Here is a 24,328-nt window from a genome sequence, read left to right as displayed (position 1 = left end):
ACCCTTTCTCCGATTTGGATGTGAAAACTCTCATATTGCAGCTGGGAGTGTGCACTTTCAGCCCATATTATATATATAATTGTATTTCTGAACATGTTTTTGTAAACAGCTAAAATAACAAAACTTGTGTCACTGTCCAAATATTTCTGGACCTAACTGTACATAAAAGATGGGGTCTTAGCTAGGTGTGTGGACTTGTGTCGTGAGGGTGGTGTGACCATACAGGCCACATGATGCCAATGGCTTCAGCTGGCCTCTTTATAAATAATGTAGTTTTACTTAACAGTCCTTTGATGAGAACTATGTACACAACGTCTCAGGCGTTTCATTAGCACAAGGCAACTTTCGAAGCACCTTCTTTATTGCCAGCTCAGTTCCTCCTGTACTCACTGGTCTCCTTTCTCTGTCATGTCACAGGTCACCGACTGCATGTGGGCTTGACAATTTTTCAGACCCAAGGTCTGTGTCTGCCACATGGTGAGCTCTGTGTGAACTTCTGGAAGGAAACTGTCTCTTGCACTAGCCCCTCCCACTATGGGCTATTCCCAGCTATTAACTATGTCTGACCTTTCTTTCAGCACAACACATACAACAATACTAAATATCACAATTCACATTACACTGGACATGATACATCATATTACATTACAGAACATTAACGTGATTGGTGTCTTCAAGGAGGAACATGATAGCATGTCCATCTCTACATTCTCTCCCTCTTCTTTTTTTTTTTTTTTTAAATTCTTTATTTTGAAAGCCAAACTCATAACAGTACAGGGAATCTCCTGCTCCACACAGGACAGCAAATAATCATAATGGCAAGTATTAACATCAACAATGACATGCATAGTATCTGTCTTCGCCCCGACACCACCCTTGGCCCCGTACCTGCTCGAGTCTGACCCAATTTAAACATTTTATAAACCAACCAAACCAAAAGAAGAGAGAATACACAGCTAAAAGAAGATAGCAGAGCCAGTAAAAAGCTTGAAGCGAGAAAGATAGCAGAGCCAGTGAAAAGCTTGAAGCGAGAAAAAGAGAGAAGAAAAAAAAAAAAGAGGAGAGGTGGAGAAAAAAAGGGGTTGCGGAGAGGGAAGGAAGGCGGGGAAGGGGGACGGGGGAGGGGGAGGTGGTGGTGTTTCTCCGAGGACTCACAACTGCCGCGGAATGGAAAGCAGTCTAGTGTAATCCGCCGAGTAGGTGAACTCTAACCAAGGGAACCAAGTCCTATGGAACTCGTCCTGTCGGTCATTGATAGAGGATGTCAGGTCCTCCATGTACATGAGATCGGTCACTTTAGAGACCCACTGTGTCAGTGTAGGGGGGTTAGTGGACTTCCAGCCAAGCGGTATACAAGACCTGGCAGCCATGACCAGAAATCTCAGCAAGGAACGCTTGTACTTAGGGGCCGGAAGTTCCGATAGCTGTAGAAGAAACAGTTCCGGGGCCAATGTAACATTCGTGCCGATCACCAGTCTAATGACATCCCCCACCTCCGACCAGAACCGCTGTAGAGAAGGACAGGACCAGAAGATATGCACATTGTCTCCCTCACCTGAGCCACATCTCCAGCAGCTGGGGTCAGCGGAGGGGGAACATCCTATGGAGTCTAGTCGGTACTCTGTACCATCTAGTCAGTAATTTGAAATTGGCCTCCAGCTGTCTGGAACTGATCGAAGTTTTATGCGCCAGCATTAAAATGTTCTTTCTTTGTGAGTCAGATATCGCGATCCCTAGGTCCCTTTCCCACTGCAGTAAGTAGGCCGGTGGGGGCAAGTTCCCAGCATCCGATATCCAGTCGTATGTCATGGAGAGTGAATGCCGGACAGCCCCCTCCCCCAGACACAACTTCTCGAATCTCGTAAGCGGCCCGGCGTACCGAGTGAAGCAAGGAAGGGAACACATGAAGTGCCTTAACTGCATAGCCCTCCATCTCCCCATCAGATCAGAAGGCAGGAGACCACTAATAGCTGACAGAGAAGGCCAACCTCCCTCTCCCCCCAAGTGACAGGCTCTGAATCTCCCCTCCAGAACCCAGTTCCGAAAGACAGTGTCCGAGAGGCCAGGACGGAAATCCGGATCGCCTATTATGGGTGACATGGGGGAAGGCACCGGCAGGAGGAGGCGACGGACCTCACCTCTCGAGCAGCATTCCAAAGTAGCGCCAATAGTTGGATGAGATCTCAGAGAGGACGGGGGCAAACTCGGGAGCCAAGGAGCGGCTGGAAGAGGGACGTCCGAGAAGCTCTGTTCTAGGGCGACCCACTGCTTTAGCCTAGCATGTCGACACCAATCCAAGACCCTGACCATGTGTGTAGCCCAGTAATACTTTTTCATGTCTGGTATCCCCAGGCCACCCCTATTCTCTCCCTCTTTAACGATGGTGGCCGTCCTCGATCATCCGATAAACCTAGATGACACTTAATGCAATGAGACACATAACATTCATCAACATAAGTGCTTTCATTCTCTTGAACACGGATGAAGTCTTCCTTATCTTGGGACAACGCAAACCCGGTCCTAATAGGTCAGAACCCCAGAAACAAGAATCTCCAAGTCTTTATTTTTGTCTCCCCAACCCGGCACAGCCCATCGGGTTACCTTGGCCCTCCTCCCTCCAAAATCCTTCCTTAGGACAAGGGCACAGTCTTTTTTAAGGCAGAGTGCATTCGGAATTGAGTCCAGCCTATGGCGAAAGGCGTGCAACCCTTTCGTTGCTGAGAAGTCCATCAATCCAGCATGGTAGCATGTAACATGCGTAAATAAACTGGGGAAGGGGCAAAGCAAACCACTTCAGCCATCCACGGCCATCAACAGGGAGTCCCAAAGATGATTTGGTCTTAGACCTGCGGATTTTTAAGAACTTCAAATTGCCCAACTGGTGCAACGAGCATAATAAGGACCCTATGGTATTCAGGTCCACTTCTTCATTTCTTAGCTGGCCATGCTCAGACCCAGATTTCTTTAGCCCCTGCTGTATGCACATACAATGCTGAGTGGGCACACTAGGCCATGTACATCACAGCCGGGTTAGCTGCCTCCTTCTGCTGAATCACAATTGTGGCATCCCCATCGCCAATGCCCTCTGTTACACGTCTTATCCCTGGCACTCTTTTAGGGGGCTCAGTGACATTCTATGCCAAGACACCTTGTCTTACCTCCTCCAATATTAGGGCCATCGGTCGCCACACCTGCACGAGCCCTATCTTCAGGCCTTCTCAGGCCATTGCACACTTGTTCTTTTTCTCTAACCTCCACTCAGCAAATGGTGCCATCCTGCTCTCCTCTTGGCGTCCTTGTCACAGCTCCACCTTGCCTTGGGTGGGGTTCTTTTCAGCTCACCTTACCATTTCTTCCAGGTCCTTCCTTTTGATCTGCCTCTGCAAAGGGTGAACGTTCTCTCTCCACTTCTCCTCATGGGGGCACTCGCTCCTCAGCGTAAACTAACACCTCCAGGCGTGGCACTCCCTCTGATGGGTGCAACCTTTTGAGGGATGGTCCAATCTTTGCACCCTTTCAGTTCTCCACCACCCACAATGGGCAGGCCCACCTTTTCGCTCTACACCACTGCCCGACATTTTACAGTTCGTGCTCAGCACCATCTTAGACTGGCCAGCGATCGCCATCTTTCATGTGGCTTGAGACTTCCCCGCAACAATAAGCTCTACCGGAGGCAAGGCTCGATCCTGCCGACTACACAAAGTTTAGCATGGTGAGGGGCAGCAGTCATGGGCTCGGTCTGTGTCTTCTGCATCCCGGCACACTACATGAAACATGAAAAATGGGGTCCTGGCTGGGTGTGTGGACTTCTGTCTTGAGGGTAGTACGTCCATGCAGGCCGCATAATGCCAATGGCTTCGCAAGGCCAGGACCAGATATTACTCCTTTCAGGAAAGAAGACCACTATTTTTTTTATAAGCAATGTAGTGTTACTTAACAGTACTTTGGTGACAACTATGTACACAACATAGCAGGTACACAACTTCTCATATGTTTTATTAGCACTGCGAAATTTAGACACACTTTTCTTTACTGCCAGCTCAGTTGTTCCTGTTCTCACTGGTCTTGCTCATTTGACCACAACCCAACCTAACGCCACAGTCCAGTCCGTGAAACTCATTTTTCTCTTTTCGCGGTTCTGCATCTGATTTTCCTAGTGGAGGATTTGCCAATATGGCCGGACTCAAGCTTGAAGCTCTCAGACGCTTAGGAGCTTCCCCTGGGGCACTCTCTTCGTTTCACATTCTAGTCTATCCTGGCCTGGTACCTGATGGCGCTTTAAGCTACTCAGGGCTTGCTGCTAGGCGTCCTTCACTCTAGGTCTGTACCACCCGCTTTGTGTCGATCTGTTACTCAGTATCACGCTATCTTTGTCCCGGTCTCCTTTCCCTCTCTTGTCACCCACCGCATGCGGCCTTTACAATTACTCAGACCCAAGGTCTGTCTCTATTACATGCTAACCTCTGTCTGACCTTCTAGAAGAAAATTGTCTCTGTCCTTTGCACCAGCCCCTCCCACTATAGGGGGAACGTGACATTGTGTCCAGCTCTTTACACCTATAATCAAGTAGTGTACCTTTTAAGGTCCAGTCACACTAAGCAACTTACCAGCGATCCCAACAACGATAGGGATCGCTGGTAAGTTGCTAGGAGGTTGCTGGTGAGCTGTCACACTGCGACGCTCCAGCGATCCCACCAGCAACCTGACCTGGCAGGGATCGCTGGAGCGTGGCTACACGAGTTGCTGGTGAGCTCACCAGCAACCAGTGACCAGCCCCCAGTCTCCTAGTTACAGCACACATCAGGTTAATTAACCCGATGTGTGCTGCAGCTAAATGTGCACAGAGCAGGGAGCAGCGCACACTGAGCGCTGGCTCCTTGCTCTCCTAGTTACAGCACACATCGGGTTAATTGCCTGATGTGTGCTGCAGCTAAATGTGCACAGAGCAGGGAGCAGCGCACAATGCTTAGTGCTGGCTCCTTGCTCTCCTAGTTACAGCACACATTGGGTTAATTACCTGATGTGTGCTGCAGCTACATGTGCACAGAGCAGGAGCCGGCAGCACAGGCAGTGAGAGCGGAGGAGGCTGGTATCAAAGGTAAATATCGGGTAACCAAGGACAGGGCTTCTTGGTTACCCGATGTTTACATTGGTTACCAGCCTCCGCAGAAGCTGGCTCCCTGCTCACTGCACATTAGTTGTTGCTCTGTCGCTGTCACACACAGCGATCTGTGCTTCACAGCAGGACAGCAACAACTAAAAAATGGCCCAGGACATTCAGCAACAACCAACGACCTCACAGCAGGGGCCAGGTTGTTGCTGGATGTCACACACAGCAACATCGCTAGCAACGTCACAAAAGTTGTTCGTTACCAGCGATGTTGCTAGCGATGTTGCTTAGTGTGACGGGGCCTTTACCCTGCCATCTGGCTTCAGCAGTGGTAATTCTGTAAATATGCACAATTATATAGGTTCACAAGAAATTCCAATGTCATTGCACATCTTCGAGAAATGATAACAGGAAGTTCTGTTATAGGGCGCTGGAGCTACAGTTGGGCTGTTATAGTTTTGACAGTCTAGCGCTGCATCCCTGCACTCCTTGCTCTCCCCTCCTGCAGGGACGTGCTGTCACCCACCGCCGCAGCCAACCCCCTCTATGCTGCCCGACGTCCCTGCGCTCCTCCACGTGGGTGCCTCCTCCTTCCCTCTCCTGGACTCTGTGAGGGCGTCACTGGACCTCCGGGAGCCCCCCTAGGGAGTACGAACATGTCGATGCCCGTCTCTTAAAGGGCCAGTGCGCCACTCCTAAGGTATTTAAGGCACTCTTCCACTAGGGAAGGTGCCTGTTCATCACCCTAAGTTTAGTCAGGTGAGTTCTGTCTAGTTATTTGTCAGCTCACCCTGTCCGTCCTGTCCAGTTTGGTCTGCCCTGTCCCACTTGATCTTTCCTGCCTGTACCTGTTCCCAGCCCGGGCTACCCTGTTGAGCACCTGGTTCCAGTACTGTCCCTGCCTTTACCTGGTCCTAGCTCAGCCTGCCTGTTGGCACCTGATTCCAGTCCTGTCCCTGCCAGTACCTGATTTCAGTCCTGTCCCGGCCTTGCTGGTGCTAGAGACTCTGCCTATCCATCCTGGCCATGCCATCTGCCTTGCTAGAGACTTTGACTGTCCGACCTGGCTGTCCTGTCTGCCTTGAGCCACCCTCATGGTCCCTGTCTGCACTTGAGACTCAGTCCTGTCTGTGTCCATCCCTGTCCTGGGGGTCAGCTGCCACAGCCTGGTTCTCTACTCCTCGTTAGGGATATATATATATATATATATATATATATATATATACGGTATATATATATCTATATCTATATCTATATATCTCTTTAAAACCTCTTTTAATATTGTGTCAACAGAGTGATGCTGCTCCAGTCACAGACAGCATGAATCAGGGCCTGGCTTCTCTATTTCAGACATTTACATGTTGACCTGCTGCTGTGTTTCAGATACTTTACGTGAACGTCCAGGGTTGACGTGACTGTGATGAGTAGTCACAGAGGTATGCCCCCACATAAACCTAGGCTGGCAGCTCTCTCCCTGTGTGCATATATAAAGACGGAACTGTGAGTCTAGCTGGGTGGCACACGGACCTTCCTCTTGTCATTTAGACACCCAGGCCCGGACTGACCATAAGGCAATTCTGGCAAATGCCAGATGGGCCGGTCCCTGTAGTGGGCTGCTGTATCTGCAGTCACTGCCGCGCTCCTCAGCAGTGTGTGCATGCTGGGCACACTAGCTGCAGCAGGAGGCAGCTCGCTGGGCTGTGCCGGTCCTGCTGTGTGATAGTGTGCCCAGCATGCACACACTGCTGAGGAGCGCGGCGGTGGTGGTGCTGGTGAACGCAGCTTCCTCCTTCCTATTCAAATGTATTTGCGTCTTTCAGACGTAAATACATTTCAACAGTGCGCCGGGACTGGGCCCCGCCCCCGACGTCCAGCAACATGATGAGATCACCACTTTGCTGACGTCATCACAGTGCTGCGGGAGACAGACACATCAGGCAGCGGTAAGCGCTCCATGGAGGAGCCGAAGAGACAGGTTTAATTAATGGGGATGAGTGGGGAGGGGCTAAGGACACATAACAGGGAACATTTGTGAAGGAACACAGCTTTGTGACAGGCAGGAGTGGTTACTATATTCCGAGGGAGGGGGGGGCAGGGGTGTGTAGTGATGGGGTAGTGTATTCTGTGTGTGTGTAGGGGGTGATGGGGGTGCATTGTATTATGTCTGGGAGGTGGTAATGGGGGGTGCATTGTATTTTGTGTGTGTGTGTGTGTGTGTGTAGTGGGTGATGGGGGGGTGTATTGTATTGTGTGTGGGGGGGGTGTAATGGAGCGTGCATTTTGTCATTTTGTGTGTATGGGTAATAGGGGTGCATTGTATTGTGTGTGTGTGGGGGGGGAGGGGAGGGGTAATGGAGCGTGCATTGTATTGTGTGTGTGTGTGTGTGTGTGTGTATAATGTGGGTGCATTGTATTGTGTGTGTGTGTGTGTGTGTGTGTGGGTAGGGGTAATGGGGGTGCATTGTATTATGTGTGTGTTTGGGGAGGGGCGCGGAGTCATTAATCGAGGACTAATTAGTGTAATATCAGTGATATTAGTCCTGGACCTGTCCGCACAGGTACAATCCCCTGTAGTGACTGCAGCTCTTGTAGAGTGATTAGGACACAGGTATGTGATGGAACTATCCACAAATCAGGGAAGCAAAGAGCATAAAATACATCAAGGTCTGCTGCACACTGCAAAAATGTGTCACATAGTGCCATACGGTACTCACAGTGCCGTATCGTACTCACATAATGCCATACAGTACTCACATAGTGCCATACAGTACTAACAGAGTTCCATACAGTGTCACATAATGCCATACAGTGCTCACATAGTCCCATATAGTGTCACATAGCGCCATACAGTGTGACATAGAGTGATACAGTGTCACATAGTGCCATACAGTGTCACATAGTGCCATACAGTGTCACATAGCGCCATACAGTGTGACATAGAGTGATACAGTGTCATATAGTGCCATACAGTGTCACATAGTGCCATACAATGTGACATAGAGTGATAGTGTCATAATGCCATACCGTGTCCCATAGTGCCATACAGTGTCACATAGTGCCATACAGTGCTCGCATAATGCCATATAGTACTCACATCTACAAGTGCACAAAGATATTACACATTCACCATGCGACGAGTGGGCCTGTGTACCCCCAAATGCCAGGGCTGAATTTTAGTCCCAGTCCGGCCCTGCAGACACCTCATCCTCGGACGACATTGTAATGTTTGTTTTCTCTGAAATGCTACAACGCTTCAAAGTAATGCAGTAGCGGAGACAGTCTCTGATTCATGCTGGACTGCGGTTTAGGCAGAAGGAATCAGCTGTCAGGTTCCCTTTAAATTTACAAGTCCCCTGCAAAAATGGCGTGGGAGGAAGTATAGTCATAAGGAAGTGTTTCTTACAGAAGACTTGAAACTTAAACTTCTGATACCTCAAGAAAGATATATTAAAAAGAACTCCTTTTTTAACAGTATAACCAGCCTAACTGAACTCTGTCAACTTCTCTTTTTTAGACAATTATGAAATAAACAAATAGTTTTAGATATTAGCAGTTCTGCACAATTTATGCACCGCTATAACCACCTTTGCATCAGCAAAAAGAACTATGTGTCAGATGCATTTTTACTGGATTTTATTGTGAAAGCTCGGAAGATTATGTGGGTAAACTGCAATACTTAAATGAAAGAAAAAACACATGAAGCGACATTTAATTAATTTTTTGGCCGCAAAGAGAGAATTTTCCAAATAATTTCAATCTCATGTTTTGAAATTCTCCTAAGTTAGACTACATGAAAATAAACCTGCTTGCAATTGACTTGCTTTTTCTATCTGCTGTTGTTCTGTATGGGAGCTTTTGTCTTACATTGCTTGCAGCTGTTGCCAAGGAGATTGACCAACAAAGCCTGGTCAAACTTGTGCAGTAGCTACATTTTAGGAAAAGTAGTTAAATTCGTTGTCCCCTTTCTGAAATTCTTTGATCCTTGTTGCAGTTTGTTATTCAAAAAACAAACAAACTGCACTTTACTTACCATCCCTGGTTCTCATGTCGACAGCATAGGAGCCAATCAATGAGCTTAGCGGCTCTGAGGGGGGTGTTTTGTTTGCGCAGACAGAGCCACGGAGCTCACTGATTGGCTGTTGTGCTTTTGACATGACAGCCGTGCCACAGCCATACTAGACACCAGGAGTAGTGCCAGAGACTCCACGATGGATTGTGAAATCGTGTGTGAAAAATAATTTCTTCTTTTATTTCTTATAACAAACTGCAGCCAGGGACAAAAATTTTCTGAAAGGACACTCTGTCCCAGCCACCTCTTCCACCTCTTTTTTTTTTTTATGTATATTAAGCAGTTAACTGGTCGCTTCCATTCCTTCTCTGCTCCTGGACCTGTGTTGCTGTTATCACTCCTGCAAAATCACAAGCCCATGGCTAGATGGCTAGAGCAGTTCTTCTAATTACCGTACTGATCAGTGATGGCTTGGAAGGGTTGATCCTACCTTCATGTTGCCTGAAGCACGGCGCTACGTGAATTAAAGAGAATTACTTTGTTATTGCAGACATGTATGTTTGAGGGTTCACTCACATCTGTGTATAAATACGCCAAGAGCAATCCGATAAAAAAAAATCGGATTGTACTCGCACCAATGTTAAACATTAAGGCAATGTTGATCGGTGAGTTTTTTTCTCAGCTATTTTCAGGCTGAGGAAAAAATTGCAGCATGCTGCGTATGGCCTCGTAAAACATCCGAGACTCACTAATGCAATTCTATGGGGGCAAAAAACAAAACCACACGGATCATTCATATGATGTCTGATTTTTACGGATACATTACCATTCTGTAGCATCAAATACTGTAAATGGTCCTGTAAATGATTGTAGAATAATAGTTGCTGAGAGAGAAACTGCTGCATACAAATGGCATACAAATGGCATACAAATGGCAAAGCCTTACTCTGAAACACTGCAGTGTGTGAGGTATGTCTCACCCTACTCATGTAGATTGACATGACTTTCCCTATTTGTATGTATAGGGAGGGACATGTTCGTCGTTAGTCTAGCAGAGCAGGACAGGGAGAAACCCATGGGGATACAGTCCTTCGTTCTCCATTCTTCAGCCTGTAGTAACGGAACTCGGCCCTGGTTCGGGCAGCATAAATCAGGTGTCCGGTTCTCCTTAAAAATTCCTGCAAATAGCTGTGTAATACGTTCTGCTGTGTTGGAGCAGCAAATCGCGCAATATTTTTAGGATGTCCTTTTTCACCCAAAGTGTAACAAGCAGGGTACATGGAACTTGTTTGCAATTGGATCTTAGTTTTGTAGCATTATAACTGCCACGTGATGAAAAAAGGTCACCTTAGTGCTGAGACCTGTGATTGGCCGCAGCTCTCAGGTGACTGGAATAGGGTGTCATTGGATGGTTCTCAGATGATATCCTGTCCAGTCACCAGATCGCTGAAGCCAATGATAGACCCCAGAGGTCAGATGATGAGAGAACGGGATATAATCCCTTCTTGTCCTGGCGAAGACCACCACAGCGACCAACACTGGACCACTAGTGATTACATATGGTGACTATACCTTATTTTATTATCATGCCTGTCATTTCAAACCTTTATTTTTTTGGGGAAACTTGGGCAAGTCATTTACCCCTTTAAAGCTGAAATGGAAATAATGAATTGAATGTAGGGATTGGATGTATTAGGTGAACACTTCTAGACAGAATCTGGTCATCAAATATACTTCCTCATTACCCCTCCAGCTCTGAACATGGTGGACAATGGTCAACATTCATATGTAAAGCAAGTTGCAGCACTACGAAAACCATATTAAGTGTAGCCTTCATTTATATCAGTCAAGGCAATTTGTTTTTAACCAGAAATGAAACATTATCAGATCTAGGAAATGTGAATGTTCTTTAGGTTTTATTACTTTCTGTTAATGTTCTGCTAATGTTCTCCTCTGACTTGGATACTGTTCCTATTGTAGTTCTAGGAATTTCCTATTCTTCTATGTATGATATTGCAATGCAATTAGAGCATTGGCATAATGCCCGTAGACATGTAACATCGAACTCCAGGGGCTGCTATTGAGTAAGTGTTAGAAAAGCCTGATTTATGGAGGTGCATTTATACTCAATAATATTTTATTTTGGCAAAATAGTGATGGTCTATTATCTAGCCCAATTTCTACAATTCTCTAAAATGTTACGTTCTGAGATAAGCAATTACTAAGGGGTGCTTCACACACAGCGAGATCGCTAGCGAGATCGCTGCTGAGTCACGCTTTTTGTGACGCACCAGTGACCTCATTAGTGATCTCGCTGTGTGTGACACTGAGCAGCGATCTGGCCCCTGCTGTGAAATCGCTGATCGTTACACACAGTGCTGGTTCATTTTTTAGTTCTTGCTCTCCCGCTGTGAAGCACACATCGCTGTGTGTGACAGCGAGAGAGCAACGATCTGAATGTGCAGGGAGCAGGGAGCCGGCATCTGGCAGCCTGCGGTGAGCTGTAACCAACGTCAATATCTGGTAACCAAGCGAAGCCTTTTCCTTGGTTACCTGATATTTACCTTCGTTACCAGCGTCTGCCGCTCTCAGGCTGCCAATGGCGGCTCCCTGCTTACGTAGCCGGAGTTACACATCAGGTAAATAAGCAAAGGTTGGCTTATTAACCCGATGTGTACTCTGGCTAGGAGTGCAGGGAGCCAGCACTAAGGAGTGTGCGCTGGTAACCAACGTAAATATCGGGTAACCAAGCCCTTGGTTACCCGATATTTACCTTAGTTACCAAGTGCAGCATCGCTTCCACGCATCGCTGGGGGTTGGGGGCTGGTCACTGGTGAGATCTGCCTGATTGACAGCTCACCAGCGACCATGTAGTGACGCACCAGCAATCCTGACCAGGTCAGATTGCTGGTGCGTCGCTAAAGTGTGACGGTACCCTAACACAACATCCCCAATGCTTATCCCTCTCCTCCATTATAAACACTGGACAGCAGTGCTGCAGCCATAGTAATCAAGATGGTAGTGTTATCCCTCTGCTTTCCATGTACAAATACTCAGATACTGGCAATTGTTTTACTGCTTGGCTTTTTCAGGATCTTTTTTTTTTCCTTCTAAAAATTCAACCTCATGTAGTCTGTGGTCTTAAACCGGCTAAAAGGAGCTCACAAAAAGACAGATGAAAGTAATGGTATGGTCCCACAATCTGGGCATGCTGTGTTCGAGACTCAGCGTGTCTTCTCTTGCTGAGATGTGCGGGTGCTCCGCAGGAGAACACAGCGTCTGTTCCCACGGTCAGTTTATGCTGTGGGAAATACAAGCACAGTAGACATGAGATTTTTATAAATCCCGTCCACTGTGCTTGTACTGTACAATGCAACGTTTTGGATGTAGGGAAAACACGTTGTGTCCAAAATGCTGCTAACCCTGATTGTGGGCACGTGCTCTTACAAAATCAGTTTTACACTGTCATAGTCAGCTGACTAGCAGATTGTCAGATAACTCATTCTACCCCCAGAAATAGAAAGTGCAATATGAAAGCTATAGGAGGCAAAAGGTGCAAAATTTTCAAGCCTGATTTTTAAGCCCCAATTATATTCATATAAAGAAGACCAGAAATCAAATAAAGTGTGAGGATCCAGCTCATTACCTGTGAAATATTTTTATTTCAGATCCGTTACAGTGCATCAAGCAGTGAAGGCGCACGTACAGCGCAGTCTACGCGTTTCAAGTTCGTATATCACTCTTAGTAATGACTTGAAACGCGTCATGACTTGAAACGCGTAGACTGCGCTGTACGTGCACCTTCACTATATGGCACATTTCCTGGTATATAGCAATTTCCTGGTGATAAAACACATTTTATTGCAACTACAAATAACAAACTAGTAAGTGACACATCACTGGAATCAGGGTCTGTATCGCACATCATGGTGCTCTCAAATTAAATAGCAAAAAAACCTGATGATAGATTACTTTTAAAGGGGTATTAGCATCTCCAAGATACTATCCCAATATGTTGTAGGTATTATTATTATTATTATTATTATAACAACAACAACAAATGGGTTTATTTAGAAATGTGGTATAGTTCTCTTGATTAGCTATGTTGCTTATCTCATGTGCAGGGCATTATAGTAGCTTAGGTATAAATAGTTATGACCACTCATATATTGACAGTTAGTTGCTAGTGATCGTAACCATGGATACCTAAATTGCAATTCCCTGCACATGAGGTAAGCAACATAGCTAATCAGGAGAACTATACTACCTTTCTAATTGAAGATATTTGCTATTATTATTATTATTATTATTATTATTATTATTATTATTATTATTATTACACAGATTACTTATTGGGATAGAATCTTTGAGAGGGGTTACTTTACGTTCTCTCATCCATTTCCTAGAAACTTACTAACATATCATAGTGATAGTAACATCCTTCTTACTAATATAAATATAACTATTTAAAATAAAATACTCAAGTTTATATATAAAATAAATGTCAATATCTTGAACTGTGAGCGAGTCCCATCCTTTTTTTCTTTTCTCATTTACCTGCGGCAGATGGAAACCATGAAGACCTCTGCAGCTTGTGTGCCAAGTTGTGGAAGACTCTGGATGATGGCAGCATGTTAGGAAAGAGATGTAAAAGGCGATCCCATATCTTAAAGACGTTGTACAAGTTGGTTGATGTTGGGTCAGATAAACTTGGTCTTATACTGGCCAAGTTAATTCTAGAGGTAATATGATATGATATGTATACATCAAAGCACCTGTAAATATTCAGTTAATTCAGGAAAAGCTGTTTTAAAAGAGAAAGTGTAATGTAATAATGCTGCAGTCCAATATGATGCCATATTGTTCTTGTGCTTTCTATGTTCTGCAGCATACGGCACTGTTTGTTACTATGCGGTATGTTATGTGGTAAACTGCCTGTGACTAGCTCTCTTTTTATATAGTTCACTTTAATTATTAACATCTAAACTTACACAAAAAGTATATTAGATATGCCATATGATACCATACTTTATTCTTAGGGGCCCTTTGCACACTACAACATCGCAAGCCGATGCTGCGATGCCGAGCGCGATAGTCCCCGCCCCCGTCGCAGCTGCGATATCTTGTGATAGCTGCCGTAGCGAATATTATTGCTACGGCAGCTTCACATGCACTTACCTGCCCTTCGACGTCGCTCTGGCCGGCGAACCGCCTCCTTACTAAGGGGGCGGGTTGTGTGGCGTCAGAGTGACGTCACACGGCAGGCGGCCAATAGAAGCGGAGGGGCGGAGATGAGCGGGACGTAAACATCCCACCCACCTCCTTCCTTCCTCATTGCAGACGTGATGCAGGTAGGAGATGTTCCTCGCTCTTGCGGCTTCATACACAGCGATGTGTGCTGCCGCAGGAACGAGGAACAACATCGTATCCTAGCTGCAGCCAAAATAATGAACATGACCGACGCTACACCGATCATACGATACCGACGCTTTTGCGCTCGGTAATCGTAGTTAAAACGATTTACACACTACGATGTCTAGAGCGATGCCGGATGTGCGTCACTTTCGATTTGACCCCACAGACATCGCACCTGCAATGTCGTAGTGTGCAAAGTGTGCAAAGGGCCCCTCAATGTTAGCCTTTGTCTGTTTACAGTAGGATTGTTTATAATGAATGACAGATTCTCCGTGGCACAACTGTCAAAGTGAATACAACCGTGAATGTAAATTACCTAATGTTAAAGGGAACCTGTCAGGTTATTTATGTGTTCTAACCTAGTAGCAGCGTGATGTGTAGCCTAGTAACCCCTTCCTACCCATCCCTGTGTTGTAATATTGTGTAATGTGCATGTATAAAAATATGTTTTATTACTTATGTTTACCCTATGTAAATGATTAGAGGCTCTAGCCCCATGAGCGTCGCTTCGCCCTGTGGGCGGCCGCATGTTTTCCATGGTATCACGCCCTTGTGGGCGTGATACCATGGATTTACATCAGCGACATGACCGTCGCCACTTCAGATCCCGCGCATGCGCACTTACCATTCCCACAGCCTTGTTTGTTAGCCGATGCTTGCTTCTAGTCTTCAGACGCGCTCTGCGCATGACCGGAGCCCCAGGAGTCTTTTGAGCATGCGCAGAACACGTCTGAAGATGAAAAGCAAGCAAGGCTGCAGAAATGGTAAGTGCGCATGCGCGGGATCTGAAGTAGCGATGGTCACGTTGCTGATGTAAATCCATGGTATCTCGCCCACAGGGGCGTGATACCATGGAAAACATGCGGACGCCCACAGGGCGATGCGACGCTCATGGGGCTAGAGCCTCTGCTCATTTACATAGGGAACATGTAAGTAATAAAACACATCTTTATACATGCACATTACACAATATTACAACACAGGGATGGGTAGGCAGGGGTTACTAGGCCACACATCACACTGCTACTAGGTTAGAACACATACATTACCTGACAGGTTCCCTTTCACCCCACAATATTCCATCTGATTAGTTTATAGCTCTGTGGCCTCTGACAGCGTTACTTCAATTCTAGTGAATTTATTTTTATTTGCTATATAAATGTATGGTAACTAGCACTCCAGAACACTTGGTGTGTCAGTGTTTTAGTGTATTATATCATTTTTGTTGACATGATGTCGTTCACAGATATGGACATGGTTACAGCTCATATCTGAGAAATTGCCTCAATCATACTATTAATAATTAGCTTGAAATTTGACTACAGATACAATGTCAAAGTGCATTTACATTGTCTGCTGTATAAATAAAGAATTTAAAAAAAAAAAAAAAAAAAAAGTGCATTTACATTGCACTGCATTATCGGCAATGAATGTTTCTAGGAATGCTCATTCCGGTCATCAGGCCATATAAAGAGGCTGCCTGGACCCCTACAAATATGCAAAACACTCATTCATCAGGTGAAATTATGTGTTTACCTGGATTAAGAATTCTCTTTTTCGACAGCGCATTATCCTGCCTAGAACAATAACTGCGTATGGGTGCACATTTTTTTGGTCCAAGGGCCATATTGTCATACTGAACCAATCCCAAGGGCCACAAAAAAGTGTAAAGGGTTACTTTTAAGAATATATAATCAGCACCACTGTAAGTACATGACTACATGACCAGAACCAAATGTTTAGTATTTGAGGAGGATTTGTAAAGTTTCTGCTGCAAAATAACATCTATGTCAACCCACCCTAACTTTGGAGCATAAACTGTGCAAAGACTTTCCAAATTCTTCCCATAAACTCAAAGCTCCAAATTTTTTATTTTTTTGAGTTTTAATATAGCCATGTAGCATGTCATCTAACTATTTATGGATTTCTACATGTGTAGAAGATTAGAGCCACCGTGAGTACATGAATGCAAGACACCATCAGTACATGAATGCAGCCTTAGAACCACTGTCAGTACATAAATGCAGTACCAGAACCACCACCAATACATGAATAATCTCCAGAACCACTATTAGTAAATCCATCAACATAATCACTGTCCGTAAATTAATACAGCACCAGAACCACCATCAGTACATCAATGCAGCATCAGAATCACTGTCACTGTATGAATGCAGCACAAAAACCACCGCCAATGCAAGAATCCATTACTAGAACCACTGTCAATACATGAATTCAGCACCAGAATCACCATGAGTACATGAATGCAATACCACTATGCTCCACCTTTTTCTACTGTCCCATCTCCAGAACACACATCCCACAGTAATATCCCAAATGCAATAACATGACATTTAATCATTGGCTCCTCTATGGCGTGCTTACTATTCAAATTCAGTGTCTTCTCTACTGTGGCAATGTGGTGACAGCAGAAGTGTGATGAGGTCTGTAGTGTGAGGACCTCATTACGCCGCTGCACATTGGGGCGGGGAGCTGAGAAGCGCTTAACTGCCCTTGTACCCTGTCGTTCAACTGTATTTGTGTCTAAAGAATGCAAATATATTTGAACACAAGACAATCTCTGTGGGATGCAAAAAATCCTTTTGCAGGCCACATGTAGCCCGCAGGCCTATCTATTACTGATCATTTTGCGGACATTGTAAATGTGGTCTGCATGTATAAACCAGCTATTAAACGACTATGCATCTGAGAAACAAGTCGTTAGTCGCGTAATGCCCCAAGTCGGTCCTTGTAAATAAGCCCTTACACAAATGGGATATTCACCATTTCGTAAAGGATTGGCTAGGGCCTGTTTACACAGGCCAACCTGCAACAACATACAATTGTCGGAAAAATACTTCAGCTCCTCATTAACTTCCATTATACTAGGTAAATGTGTCGAGCCCATCCAAGCATCAAAATGCTTGTTATATGCACCGCACGCCCGAGCATAGTACTCGCTCATCACTACCGCCGTTCAGTAAACTTCTGCCTATCGGTGATTGAATGAACGCCTGTTTACACAGGCACACCACAGTAGCCTATCCTAGATTGCTCAGTCTGTATAGGCTGTCATTGTTTTCAACATTGTTTTATTCTGCATAAAATATCATTCACCCAATGAACAAGCATTTTGTGATCATTTACACAAGATAATCATTAAGTGAGAGTGTTTTAACTATGAACGCTCACTGTTATTACTATTATTTATTATTATAGCACCATTTTTTCCACGGCGCCTCACATGTGAAATACCGTGCAATGTAAATGCCCTTTTAGTGCTATTACATCTGATGAGTCATTGGCTAATAGCATGATTTCATATGCGCACATTTCTGTCTTCTGTTGGATGTTATTCTGAATTTATCTTGTTTCTTTTGGCCCAGCTAAGAGTAAGTGGCAAAAACCTGTTAAACATCTGCAAGCTCGTCTTTAAAATAAGCAGAAGCGAAAACAACGATCGCCTCTTCCAAAGTGATAGCATGATGGGTGAGATCATTTATTGCTATTTTATTCTTCTCTATTTTCACAGAAATGCTAGCATGGCAGATTTTTTTGAACATAGTATGACATTTATTTTGTCACATTTTTATATATGAAATGCATATTAGAGCGCTGGAATACAAACTTTCATCTGAAAATTAACATACCATTTGCAAATGAAGATTAAAGCACAATGTTGCCCCAAGCCGAACCCAGCCAACCAATTTACCATGAGTATTAATACTAATTATGTGATGAAAATATAACCGTACTCCAGGCACATGCTATAACTTGTTACTAATCACAAATGTAACATATTGGGTGGCATGTTAGGTATTTAAAACTGATATATCAATTGTATACACTTCAATAGCTTATTATCAACGCTTTTCCTTGGCTGCTAATAAAGATGTAAATAGAAAGTCAAACCTGTCAGCTATTTTAGTTAAAGAAGTCATCTAGGACTTTGTTTGTTTGTTTTTTTTTGTATAAGGCCTAGAAGTTACCGTCAGGTTTTGGATGTTTGTTTTTTTATTATGTTAACTTTATTTTCAGATTTTTTTTTTCTTATTTATTTATTGTTTTCAATATTTAACATCTGTGTCACGCTAGGTACGGGGAGCACCAAGCAAAAGGAAAGGGGGACCCCTGCATCATGGGATGGGGAGATAGTGACCCCTGACCAAACCTACCGCTGGTCCCTGGGGTCCCTCACCACCCTTGATAGGTTCCGCACCTATGCGCTGAGCCAAATATCTAACCCTAGGTATCCCTAGTTCTGGAACCTAATAGGGAATGGATGGGATGAGCTCTTCATCAACCCCACTTAGACACTAGAGAAAAGACAAGAAGGACACACAGGGAAAAGTGCATGAACTACTTATCCACAGATGACTCAGGTTGAAGTTCAGCAAAGCTTCAGCAACAATACCACAGATGAGTACAAGCCACCTGCTTGCAACCAGAGCTTGAATGAATTCAATAATATCACCAGCACAAGTCCAGGGAAGGTTTCAGTATTTAAGCACATGGAGAATACTGATAATCAGCGGCTGGAAGGGATAAAGGCTCCGCTGAGTCCTACAAGGGAAGAGATGAAAACTCAGCAGGAAAGCTACCTACAATGAATACTAACAGCAGGAACAATAGAAAGTCAAGGAGCATTTTGTGCAGCCAAACGCTGTGATCTTCTATTGCAAGAAACCATGTGACTGTCTGTCACCTGTCAAAATAGCAATAGTTCTGGCACACTGAAATGATTGATGACATGAAAAAAGTTTTTTGAATGCTGAATAAATTTATTAGTGCAAAGGATAAGGATAATTCAACCAACTTTTCAACCGTATCACTTAGGTCGTTATCAAGGATAAAATTATCTATATGAACAATGAGAAGGTACGCGTTCAATTGCATATGGTCATCACCATTAGGTATTATGAGATCAAAAAAATGCGATCCTCATGCACTTGAAAGTGGTAATGGAAAAGGTAGCTGAGGCCCTTATTCCAGAACTGGAAGCAACATATGGTTGTGGTTGTTTCTGGGATACTGTGTTGTAATCAATGGTAGATTTGTTTATAAAAAGGACGCTATCCAGGGACCTATACCCGATACCAGCGCCACAAGATCCCCTTATTTTCACACTCTGCCTGGCAGTTTTCATAGAATTTTCATTAATACCTTCCAGGTTTTTCATAGAGTCCTGCAGGGACATTTGCTCCCTTACTCATGGCAACAGTGCCTAATGGCTTCTCTCTAAGTGCCACATAAAGCATTTGTGTTTCTTGGAGGCAACTGAGGACCATTCAGTGAGGGAATCATACTATTCCCTTATGCGTCCTTTTTATAAACAAATCTACCATTGATTACAACACAGTATCCCAGAAACAACCACAACCATATGTTGCTTCCAGTTCTGGAATAAGGGCCTCAGCTACCTTTTCCATTACCACTTTCAAGTGCATGAGGATCGCATTTTTTTTATCTCATAATACCTAATGGTGATGACCATATGCAATTGAACGCGTACCTTCTCCTTGTTCATATAGATAATTTTATCCTTGATAACGACCTAAGTGATACGGTTGAAACGTTGGATGAATTATCCTTATCCTTTGCACTAATAAATTTATTCAGCATTCAAAAACCTTTTTTCATGTCATCAATCATTTCAGTGTGCCAGAACTATTGCTATTTTGATTGACTCCCATTTTTTTCTGGGCACCTAATCTACACACAGTGATCCAGACATATTCGCTTTCTATTGTCTGTCACCTGTGACACACCCGTGACAATCTGATCCTTTAATCACAGCTGTATTACTTCTGTAGTGTAGAGCATTTTTCTAGCCTGTCATAATTATATTGAAATGGTTAATAGATTGGGCAAGATGCAGAATCTATTAGGCTTTAATCTATTGTAGGCCAGAGACATCCATCAGCTTCCCGCAATTGAGTTGTAGGGAGCTGATGGGGTGACAAAGGCAGCTATCGCCCTCTGTCATACTCCTTACCTGCAGAGGTCACAATAGACTATGCCATGTAATTAGTTAATTGATCTGCTGGAAACACTGACAGAGCACAATTTCCTTTGCTATAACTTTGCTAGTATGGGGAATTGAATACTGTTAGACAGCAGGAGCCGGGGGATCATAATCTAGGGTTGAATAATTACTGCCTTTTCACGTCCTAAGGCCCGTTTCACACGTCAGTGAAAAACACTGACGTTCTTCACTGACGTGTAAAACATGCACATGTCCCTCCGTGTTCCGTGATTCACGGCACACGTGGGTTGTCCATGTGCAATCCGTGATCCGTGATTGCATATGGACATTACTCACCTGCCTTCACTGCTGCTGTCCATGGTGCTGAACTCCTCGGCTCTCCAGGGTCCGCCCACCGCTCTCAGCAGCTACTTCCTGGTCTGCTTTTCCTGTTCTCATGAATATTCATGAGCCAGGCAGGAGCTGCCGAGAGCGGAGCAGGCACAGCGAGTCGCAGGCAAGGTGAGTTGAAAATTTTTAATATTTAATATGTCCGTGATTTTCTGGTACGTGTTTCACTGATCACACACGGATCACACCATAGTGTGGTCCATGGGTCATCAGTGATGCCAGACAAAAACTGACATGTCTCCGTGCAGAATCACGGCCAAGGGTGCACGCTGCACGGAGACCCGTTCAGTGATAAATCACTGATGTGTGAGCAGACCCATTGATTAGAATGGGTCTGCGTATGTCAGTGATTCTGGTACTTATTAAAAAAAGCACAAACCAGAATCACTGACGTGTGAAAGGGGCCTAATGGAGAGTTGCGTGTCCATTAGGACCCGAAAAGGCACTTGGGTGCAGTGAAACAGGTTAAATAAGCCATGTCTGTCAAACTGTAACAGATATGTAGACTATATGGGATGCACCTCACTATAAAATCTGTATCTACTAAGTAAAACTTCCCTGGATGTGAATAGAAGTGGAGGCGTTAATATCATTAATTGTAATGCGCTCATGAAGAATAATTGGGTAATAGATCTATTGTCCGTGTTTCTCTGCAGCACTCCACAACATTGAAATTGCAACACCAAGAAGGTCATGCTGTAAGGTTATGCAAGTTGCGGAAGTAGCAGGTGTTGCTAAGGTCTGCAAGTGTTCACATTGTCAAGCACCTTGCTCCAATCTGTGGCATTTTAGGGGCATAACAGACCGTTTGAAAGCAAATTTTCTTACCCACATGGAACCTCAAAAATCGGATCAAGTCTTGTGGGAAGATTGGACGATGCCTCCTATTCATTGATACGCCAGCTATTACCACTTCTTGCAAATAGAGGACAGATCTTTCAATTAAGAAACCTTGGTTGATTACTCTAGTAGAACTCTACAAGCATGGCTGAGATGTCTGCGTTGTTCAGCATTACATGTCCCAGTGCTTGGGAGAACAACAACTAACTGGAATGACAAAAAGAGGACTCAGAGGTGAACCTCTGCATGAATGGATCGTCTGATTAGAAAAATGGCATTTAGTGATCCATTCTGTACTACAAGTGAAATTGGACATCACATACCAAGCTCAAGGCATCAAGCAGTGTCTATAGAAATCATCTGAAGGTGTTTGTACGACATTGGGCAACAAGCTAGATATGCATCTACAGTTGTTCCATTGACCTCACGCCACCGCTCTGAAAGTCATTAATGATGCAGAGCAAGACAGTAAGGCCGATAGGAATGGAAGTGGAGCTTTGTGTGAAGACCGATTGGGCTCCACCATGAAGAGGCTTCAAGAGGGAGTCTCGCACAAGTCCTACTCTTGACATTCTGATGTGAAGTGCCATTATGTATGGTAGCTGCACTCACCTAGTCTTAGCCTATAATCTTTAAAGATGGTCATGGAACCAATGGTAGAGCCATCCCAGGAGCCGTTTTTCAGCTTGACAACCCAAGGCTGCATGTTGCTGGTGCTTTTGTGAGCAGTCTGTGTGGCTAAAAAGTGTTACTATAGACTTCACCGGACTTGTCTCCCATTGAGAACATCTGAGATGTCATTGGTTGGCAATTGGAAATAGGAACTGTCAGCAGCAGATCTTGATGATTTATGCTCTCAAGTATTCAGCATGGCAAAACATTCTTGAGACCATAATTAATAACCTCATTGATGACATGCCAAGGTAGAAGTACGTGCATTTCTAAAAATTGCACTCATGTTGCATAAAATGTTGTTTCCATTTTTCTTATCATTTCCATAATTCCATTACTTTTCTTTCTTGGTGTTGCAAATTTCAATGTTTAGTAGCGTAGCTTTACAGCATGCACATTGCCTCCAATTAATCAACGTGTTTACAGCAGACAACTGGATGAAACACTTTGAAAAAAAAACAAAACAATTTTTTTGGCAGAATGCTGATTTGCACAAAAATGTTGTGTTTTTGGCATTTACTTATCAGTTTTGGGCAGCTGTGCCAGAATCGGCAAATCTTAGGTGGCGCCCACCTGGCAAAAACATTAATAGTGACAGCGTTTCTTACTCCATGTTACTGGAGTAACTTTTCTGATGAGGCGCACAAAAGCACACTCCACTGATAAGTTGCACCAAATTAATTAATTGAAATCTGCCTCATGATGAATTCGGCCCATCTTATTCATACACACGCCACATTAAGGGCTAGCACACACGGTGAGTAATACGAAGCAAGTGGAATGCGATAAAAAAAATCGCATTCCACTCGGACCAATGTTACTCTATGGGCCCGATCCCATGAGCAATTTTATTCTCAGCCCTATTTGGACCGACAAAACAATCTCTGCATGCTGCAGGTGGAATGCGATCCTGTTTCACTCGCACCCATTCAAGTCTATGGGGCAAGAGAAACATCGCATTGCACTCGCATTATAGTGGAGTGCAATGCGATTCTGGCATCAGCCGGTAATGGAGGAGATAGGGAGATAAATCCCTCCCTCCCCTCCGCAGCTGTGGTCTGATCTCAGGATCGGACCACAGTCGCATGACACTTGCATGACACTTGGCTCCCGCTGTGCTGCGAGCGGGAGTCGAGTGTCATGCGAACATTCGCATAAATCCCCATGTGGCCCCAGCCTAAGGGCGGCTTTGCACGTTGCAACATCGCACGTGCGATGTCGGTGGGGTCAAATCGAAAGTGACGCACATCCGGCGTCACTTTCGACATCGTAGTGTGTAAATCCTAGATGATACGATTAACGAGCGCAGAAGCGTCGTTATCGTATCATCGGTGTAGGCTCCGGCTTTTTCAAATTTACGCTGCCGCGACAGGTACGATGTTGTTTCTCGTTCCTGCGGCAGCACACATCGCTGTGTTTGAAGCCGCAGGAGCGAGGAACATCTCCTTACCTGCCGCCGGCGGCTATACGGAAGGAAGAAGGTGGGCGGGATGTTTACATCCTGCTCATCTCCGCCCCACCGCTTTGATTGGCCGCCTGCCGTGTGACGTCGCTCTGAGGTTGTACGACCCGCCCCCTTAGGAAGGAGGCGGGACACCGGCCAGAGCGGCGTCGCAGGACAGGTGAGTGCATGTGAAGCTGGCGTAGCAATAATGTTCGCTACGCCAGGAATCACAAGATATCGCTGCTGCGACGGGGGCGGGGACTATCGCGTGCGACATCACAGCATCGGCTTGCAATGTCGCAACGTGCAAAGCCCGCCTAAGAGTGACATACGAAATGCCAGTCTTTAATAATTTGGGGCCTTTGTGAACATTCTCTGCAGCTCACACATGCAAAACACTGCTGCATGCACACACATGCACTTTAAGCTCTGCTGTAAATAAACACACAGTTTTGCTATATA

The 24,328-nt window shown here is 44.8% G+C and overlaps 1 protein-coding gene across 4 annotated transcripts in view; it reads left to right on the top strand.

Moving 5' to 3' along the window:
* Positions 1-24,328, top strand: part of ARMC2 (armadillo repeat containing 2) — a 272,150-nt gene that overhangs the window by 164,136 nt on the left and 83,686 nt on the right. For all 4 annotated transcript variants that reach the window (XM_075338362.1, XM_075338363.1, XM_075338364.1 and 1 more), the window contains exons 8-9: positions 13,686-13,861; positions 17,921-18,023. In XM_075338362.1, the coding sequence (XP_075194477.1) occupies positions 13,686-13,861; positions 17,921-18,023 (279 nt within the window). The remainder of the gene's footprint in view (positions 1-13,685; positions 13,862-17,920; positions 18,024-24,328) is intronic.

This window comes from Anomaloglossus baeobatrachus, chromosome 3 (assembly GCF_048569485.1).
Source record: "Anomaloglossus baeobatrachus isolate aAnoBae1 chromosome 3, aAnoBae1.hap1, whole genome shotgun sequence".
NCBI lineage: Eukaryota > Metazoa > Chordata > Amphibia > Anura > Aromobatidae > Anomaloglossus > Anomaloglossus baeobatrachus.
The sequence above is the reverse complement of the archived record's forward strand: the minus strand, read 5'-3'. Positions and strand labels throughout refer to the sequence as shown.